This window comes from Vespula pensylvanica, chromosome 1 (assembly GCF_014466175.1).
Source record: "Vespula pensylvanica isolate Volc-1 chromosome 1, ASM1446617v1, whole genome shotgun sequence".
NCBI lineage: Eukaryota > Metazoa > Arthropoda > Insecta > Hymenoptera > Vespidae > Vespula > Vespula pensylvanica.
The window spans coordinates 5,426,259-5,434,646 of record NC_057685.1 but is presented as its reverse complement, the minus strand read 5'-3'; the positions used below and the strand labels follow the sequence as shown (position 1 = coordinate 5,434,646).

General features: G+C 24.7%; 2 protein-coding genes across 3 annotated transcripts; both read left to right on the top strand.

Annotated features, from left to right (window-relative positions):
- The first annotated feature begins 1,661 nt into the window (after positions 1-1,661).
- LOC122629173 (centromere protein I-like) lies at positions 1,662-5,838 on the top strand. Of its 2 annotated transcripts, none has more exons than XM_043812283.1 (15): positions 1,662-2,387; positions 2,727-2,852; positions 2,953-3,102; positions 3,174-3,262; positions 3,359-3,489; positions 3,555-3,735; positions 3,804-3,910; positions 3,984-4,138; positions 4,217-4,417; positions 4,512-4,618; positions 4,701-4,892; positions 4,999-5,123; positions 5,214-5,328; positions 5,445-5,612; positions 5,691-5,838. In XM_043812283.1, exons 1-15 carry the CDS (start codon positions 2,243-2,245, stop codon positions 5,769-5,771), a joined length of 2,073 nt encoding a protein of 690 aa, XP_043668218.1. In that variant the 5' UTR covers positions 1,662-2,242; the 3' UTR covers positions 5,772-5,838. The 2 variants fall into 2 exon arrangements, with proteins under 2 accessions (XP_043668218.1, XP_043668229.1); XM_043812294.1 differs by having other exon boundaries at positions 1,664-2,005.
- Positions 5,839-6,337: 499 nt separating this feature from the next.
- LOC122629256 (exosome complex component MTR3) lies at positions 6,338-8,251 on the top strand. Its single transcript, XM_043812464.1, has 4 exons — positions 6,338-6,689; positions 6,794-7,047; positions 7,160-7,306; positions 7,464-8,251. The coding sequence occupies exons 1-4, from the start codon at positions 6,542-6,544 to the stop codon at positions 7,758-7,760; spliced, it is 846 nt and encodes a 281-aa protein (XP_043668399.1). The 5' UTR covers positions 6,338-6,541; the 3' UTR covers positions 7,761-8,251.
- The last annotated feature ends 137 nt before the right edge of the window (positions 8,252-8,388 follow it).

The following is an 8,388-nucleotide window of genomic DNA, read 5'->3' as shown; positions in this document are numbered from 1 at the left end:
TTTTTTTTTTTTTTTTTTTTTTTTTTGCAAAATTGAAGTTGTAAGGAGACATAACAGAAATACGTCAGTGCGCGACAGATTGCAATATTAAATATTATACTTCTTAAAACAAGGGAAAAAAAAAGAAAAAATACGTCGAATACATCTGGAATAGTTTGAGAAAGCTTAATAAATATTATTCGCACAATATAAAATTGAAACAAAAAAAAAATTAAATAAAATCATTAAAAGTATGCTTGCTTGATTTTCGTAGATTACTCTCGTTACAGCGATATGTGATATTATATCAATATATTTAATTAACACGAATTCTGTAATTATCGCATATACACATCTTTAGCAATAAACAATAATGATATCATATAGAAATTATTCAAGATTGTACATGTGAAACAAAGAATCGTTTAATTCTATGTAACGATTGTACTCGTTATACGGATGTGAAATAGCTTATAATAACAAAAATAAAAATCGTATATTATCACATTAATTTTTTTCAAAGTTTATTTCAATTATATCCTTGCAATAAAAGATACAATAATATTCGATTTTATTTTTTACATAAACATAATAAAATAACTAAAATCGGAAAATCATCAATTATTTCTCAATATTTATACATACAAATGTCAATGATATATATAACAATTTTTGATATTTTTATTTATTAACAATATTTTTATTTAAAATAGATAATTATGTAAAAATATTAATTTTTATGACATATATAATAATTTAAAAAAATGATATAACAATCGCTATTTTTTCTTTGATCTTATAGTTATCATGGAAATATTATTGTAAAAAAAAAAATAAATCAAAAAATTGACAAAAGTATATGAAATATGTAATAATTAAAAAGAAATAATTCGGTTGTTTATCCTTCTTAGTGTAGTAACGGTCTACGATTTTGGTAAGTACAGACGTAATTCTTGACTAATTTTGTACAAAGTTTCATTTTAAATTTGGAGGTTTAATCAAAGACGTGATAACTAGTAACATGGATTTTAGAGTCGTCGTAAGTCCATGAATCTCCATAAGCAGCAACTTCCACGTAATAAGATTTGTATCGGTATTACTTACGATCTATAGAATATCTTATATGACGCAGTACTACCGAACGAATGTATATTCCAATATATTTTCAAAATATTTTCTTTCTAATTCTATCTAAACATTAAAGTACTTACATTGTTGATTATATATCGATAGATAAACAAATTAGATATAATACAATTCCAATATTTCTTTAAGAAACGTATTGAAAAATTCTAATTTCTTTATTACTCTTATTTGTTCATATTTATTTTTATTTATTCTTACTTACTTTTTTCAATTCTTATTTTTTTACTTATTTCATTTTTATCTATTCATATTAATTTTGATGTACTCTTATTACGCTTTTCAAATTAAATATATTTTCTATTTTACTTATATTCGCCATCATATCTACGTATTTTCGAATTTAAGATATGTATCAAAAGTTTTCTTTCTACTATTGTTATTATCTATTATATGTTATATTTTATAATTATTATATGATATCTCATGTATTCCATCGTGACTAATATCGAGTTAATGACTATTTAAATACATCTTAGTTACTGTAGTAATTTAAAAAGAAAAAAAAATTGTAGTAATTAAAAACGAAAAAAAGAGTATGTACAATTAACAAAAATTTTTCATCTTTCAGAGAAGTATAATCTGGCATATAGGTTTTTCTTGCTTTTGTCAGATATACTATTATTTGTATACATATAAACATTTCTATCCCTCGATTGTTAGATACGCACGAGAGGGGATAAACCTATATAAGCTTATACACCGACGCAGTACTTACATAGTGGGGGCAGTGTTTCTCTATGGCACTTGTAGTTCATATTTTCTCCATATCTATCGCTGAAGTCGCAATGTTAGAAGCGAGAAATAGTGAACTGCCTTAAAACACGTAATTCTTCGGCGGAAAAACAACGTATAAAACGCCTATATAGTTCTAGCCTTAAAAGTAAAACACATTCATAATATTTAAAACATTCATCAGGAAAAGCCATATTTTGAATATTATTTTAATTCAAGCTTTATTTATAAATAATATAAATTTAGAATATTACTAGCTTGCCACCTATAATTACATTTCTTCAACAAAAATCTGATGGCAACAAGTATAATAATTGGAATTCGATAGCAATGCCACAGTCGATATTTGAAACTAATAAATAATATACCGTAGATATTCGCTCTTATGTCGATATGTTTTATGTCTAACGTTTATGCGTCTGTGCGAACTTTCGTGATCAAATTGAAAATTAATTGCGCGGTTCTTACAAGAATGGAAGAAGATTCGGAGGATGCAAAGTTAAGTTCTAAGTTTTTAAATAACTTGAAAGGTAAGCGAATGATAGATGTGCAGAAAAGAGAAATGAAATTACGATTTGGAAAATAAAAATATGTCGAGTGAAAAGTTTTTAACGAATTTTGTATATAAATTTACATCCAGTCGTTTCTGAAAGTAAGCAATAGAATTACGAATTAGATGTAATATTTGATATCATGTATTAATTAAAATAAGTAGATCGTTTTCATATATGATACAGTTTGTAAGAAATAGAAATAGTTTTTTAAAACTAAGAAAGTAATATATATAAAAGAATATAATTTGTATATTATAAAAGAATATAATATAACGTCCTTGGATTATTTTAGCTTATATATGTTATATATTTTAGAAAAAGGAAAATCGTTTGATGGATTCAATGATGGTCTCAAAATATTACAACGCGAAGCTACGACAAAAGGATTATCGAACGAGGATATTGATCAATTGATAAATATTATTATACATGTTGATTTTGGTTAGTATTAAGTTGTATATATATATATGTATTATATTAAATTAATTCTTGCATTTATCATTATGCATTATATATTTTTTATTATATTTGTTTTTGTTAGGTGCTGTGAAACATATCTTGCTAATAAAATGTCTAGTACCGATATATAAAATATCTAATAAAGCACTGAAGCTTATGATAACATGGTGTTTGTCTTCCTTGGATGACTTAAAAATCACCGTAGCAATTATAATTATGCAATGGATTGTTGGTAGCGTAAAAAATATGTTAGTGTTCATTGAATTACAAGCTTATGATATAATATCCAGCATACTTTTTCAGGTTTGTGGGAATATGGTCTTGCCGAAAAAAAAATCATTAGTATGTACTATGATGTATTTTTTCATTGGATGCTCAGAAAAGAAAAATTGGTATTGTCATGTTTTATTATTTAATAATTATGATTTAAATTTTATAAATTAATCTTTTATTAATATGTTATGCTTATAAGATGCATCTTATTAAAGGAGAAGCATATAGCACAAGTGATATATATATTAACAAAACCAGAAGATGTAACACGTCGAAATGTTTCTAGAATATTATTTCTTCATAAGAAGCATTCCAATCGACAAAAACATACTACTGCCTTACTTTCGTATGTATCAATAATTCTTATCCACAATAAGAAAATTGATAATCTTATAAATATATTTTTTATAGCTTGTTTAAAACTTATAAGCCTGAATTAGTGCCAGAAAGAATTGAAACTATGAATATAGAAAGTGTTTGGAGACCCATACCAGAAATATTACGAATAGCATTAAAAGATGCTAAAGATCGTACAGAAATGCAACAGAACCTTAATGAAATAACAGAACATTTTAATTGGAATATTTCAAAAGTATGATTATTTTTGAATTCTATAATATAACTTGACTATGTTCATGATAATATATATGATTTTTACAGTTTTCTAAAAAAAGGGAAAAATTACTCTTACCATCTGTTGGATATTTTCATATTGGTTCGAGTATCTTTAAAGAAAAAGATGCCAAATCTATTTTTGATGTATATAGGTAAGTCATATTTATTTCATTTTAAACAAATCTCAACAATTCATTAATATTATTAATATTATCAATATTACAGCATTAACGAATTAGGACAACATTATTCAAGTATTGAACTACCTTGTAATGCAATATCTTTACTAGTTAATATGGCTGGTTACCATCTTCTCACATATGCTGATTTTCATTTTCAAAGTAGATTTTCTTACAACCTTTATAATACACTTAGAAGAGGTATGGAATATATGTATAGGTATTATATGTCGGATTCAATTTCTTGAAAATATAGTTTTTATAATTGCATTATTACAGCATTTATATTAGAAAGAGGTAAATTTTCTAAAACAGAAATGGAGAAAATACTCGATATGACTGTCGAATTTTCTAAATATATGCAACAAGGTATACTTGTTGTAAATCTTTTTATTGATGAGTACTTGTATTTAAACAGCAGAGAACATGATATTAAAATATTAGAATTATTACAATGGATGACTTTTATATCTATAACTGGTAATATTTTTTTCTATAAAGCTTTTTTATACCATTCTCTCTGCTCTAAGAAAAATTGTAAATACAAATTATTCGATATTTATTTTGATTATAGAAGTACAGCAAACGATATTACCACATATAAAAAATATGTTTTATGAATCATCAATTACCCTCAAATGTAAAATTATAGAAACTTGTAGAATTCTTATCACTAATATAGTACGTATAAACTTTGCTAATATTATATATATATATATTATCGATCATTAAATATATAGTAAATGAAGAATATTTTTGATAGTTCATTAATCAAGGATTTGATGAATGTTGTCAAAAAGTACCAGCACCATTTTTGGGGCAAGCACCAACGGATAAAATAACTGATATTATTTCTATTCTTATAAAAATCTCAAAAGATCTTATTATAACTGGTTTAAATGCACATTCATATAATATATTACTTCTATCTGAAAGTCTTACATTTTATGAAGTGGTATGTACTGAATTGAATAATATTTCCTTTATCTTTTTTTTCTCTTTTATTTTTTTTTTTTTTTCTCTAAGAATTTTCATAATTATAACCATTTTTTTATGATCAGCTTTTTGAATTAGAATCTCGTAGTTACATATCAACATGGGCTATAGCTCCTGCTCCTGTGATTTATGCAGCATTTGCAACTAAAAATTGTGCATTTGTTAATAGAATTTGTGCATTGATATTAAGGTAATTCAGGAAGTATAAACTTGTAACTTAAAGTAAGAAGCTTGTAATTGAATGTTACATCTTATTAATGTTTAATTATTAACTTTATAGATATTTGGAAATGGCTGAAATACTAAAACAACAAAATATGGATGATTTTAATGAAAACATTGAAACAATATCTATTTATATTACAGATATAGCAGGAGCTTTTTGGTATAATAAGGTATATAACGTTTATAAGATATATATATATATATATATATATATATATATATATATATGTATATATATATATTATTAAATATAATACATATATAATTCGGTAAAATATTTATACAGGCTTTTAGCAATCAACATGATTATTTTTTTAAATCACCTGCTTTAGAAGAATTTGGTAACTGTAATTTTAATCTTCAATTAAATATTAATAATCATTATGCCACTCTACCTTATAAACATGTAATCACCAAAGAGTTTCTTAAAGGTGTCAAAATAACAACTAAGGAGGTAAAAATAATTTTTTCTTCCTTTTTTTTTTTAATTTATCAGAAAAATTTCTATCACAATGTTAAATATTTTTCCTAGGATGCTATCAATGTCGCTGAACAGTACTATCCTGCAGTTAGAGAATTTTTAAAACAAGTAATACCAGAATTACAAGAATAATAATAATAAATGATTAATATTATTTAAGAAAAATTTGTATCTATATTTGAAATTATAAAAAATAAAAAAATTTTATTTAATTGTTTAAAAGAGTTGACAAAGTTCTCGTATCTACGTATATATATATATATATATAATAACATTATTAATGGTGCATTTATTTATACAATTTATCAAATAAATTATACTTGCTAGCACATAACTATCCAAATATAAATTTATATTTACTGTTTTCATAAAAGATAAAAATATTATATGACGCGCATACGCGTTTGTGTTGTGTGCTATCATGTTACAAATGTTCAAAATGTGCTTTGTGAGATGCTTACCAGTTATACCATAATACTAACGATTATTGCAGTTAGCTAAATAACTTGTTCATATCTCTTGAGACACATTGATGCAGATAACTCAATACATTTAGCATTTCGTGTTGTTATCAAACATTTTTTTTTTTCATAGTATTCCCACTTTTTTTAACCATTCAAATTATACCATACGCATTTTTCATAACATTAAAAACAAAAGAAATTTAAACGACCTCCTTTAGTTGACAATAAACACTGTATAAAATAATATATTGTTACGCTATCTATCGTTACTAATCGAAGTTACGATCATAGAATGTATTAGAACAGTGTGGAGGTTTAAAGTGAAATATGGCGGCATTTCGAAGTCTGTAGTTCTAGAAATATAACCTTTCTAAATAGTAACAGAGTTAAATATATTTTGTTCGTATTTTATATAAGAAAAAACATTACTAATTAAACATGCCTATAGATCATAAACGAATTAATGGTCCAGAAGTGTCTGTACCATATATTATGTATATTAATGCTAAATGTGAGGAAAAATATACAAAAGATTTCATATCTAAAAGGAAGGATGGTCGTGCACATAACGAACGAAGGGAAATATGTAAGTTTAAATGTAAAACAAAATATTATTTCGTATACAGAGAACTTAATCTAATGGCAAGTTATACACCAAAATTAATATGTAAATCATATTATCTTTAATAGTTTTAAAAACTGGGATAATTAGTCAAGCAAAAGGTTCTGCATATATTGAAATGGGTGATACTAAAGTTGTATGTTCAGTCTTTGATCCCAGAGAAATTCATAATAAAAATGATTACTCTACACATGGTGAATTGTTTTGTGAATTCAAATTTGCTCCATTCTCTTGTGAAAAAAGAAAAATGCATCAACAAGATACAAAGGAGAAAGAATATAGTTTGATTTTGAAAAGAGCTTTGGAACCAGCAGTTTGTTTAGTAAGGATATGTTTATTTATTTAAAAAAGAAATATACTTTTATAGATGTTACTTATTTTACTTTATTTTTTATAATATATTCTATTCATAATACTTTTCTTTGTTTCTTTAGCATGAGTTTCCTAACTTCCAAGTAGATGTCTATACTACAGTTTTGGATAATAATGGTTCATCCTTAGCAGCTGCAATAACTGTAGCTAGTTTAGCACTAGCTAATGCAGGCGTTCCTATGTTTGGTCTTGTTACTGCATCTACTGTGGTAAATTTATTTACAGTTTACTATAATGTTTAAACAATCCCTAATTATATGCATATTGCATGTTTGTATCTAAGTCTTTAAAATACTTTTAATTTAAGCACATAAAATTTTATCTAATATCAAAATGTAACGATATTATTTAATTACATTATAACAGGCTATCTGTGGTGATATACTGTGTCTCGATCCAACGTGCGCTGAAGAATTAAATTGTAATAATACCTTAACATCTTGTGAAAATCGTGGCATTATACTACAAGCATCTCTTCCACAGCTTGAACAAATTTCAGAATTTTTCTTAGTAGGAAATTTAAATATGGAACATATTACTAATGCTATAGAACTCATAAAACAAGCTAATAAAGATATATGTCCACTATTACAACAATGCCTAGTTAAATCAGTTTTTAAAGTATTCAAAGAAACTGAGCGTAAGAAAAAAGAAGTTAAATAAAATATTTATTTACAACAAAATTTTTAGACTAAAAATCAAATGATTATAAGAAAAAATAATAATACAGCTAACCCCACTGAATTAGTTTATTTTATCTTTACATTCATATGGTATATAATTACTAATAATTTCTCATATTTCTGTTTTTATACTATATATATAACACCCAGATAACTGATTTTTGAAATTATTTTATGTAGATATCCCATTTTGTGGATATTCCTATCTTACTAAATAGTATGCTAAAAAAAGTTTAATTTAAATATAAAATATAATATATAAACACATTATCTACTCATTTGTATCTCTGTCTAGCAGGAGTATGTTAGAGGCCATCATAATAAATTCAGGCCATAAAAGTACTGTATTTATAAATTTAACAATATTGTAACAGATCTTTTTTTTTAGTATCATGCTACTATACATTATCATTCTTTGTAATATATTATTTAAACCTGAATGTTGAAATATAAATAAATGATGTAAAATAATTAGTCATTAAAGAACAAACTGTCAAAAATAGAAGATCTTTAAAGACATTATATCCCTTTTTTATATAATTATACTTTATGGTACTGTTAATATTTGACGTAGTTCTTTATACAATATCAATTTGCTTCATTTACAG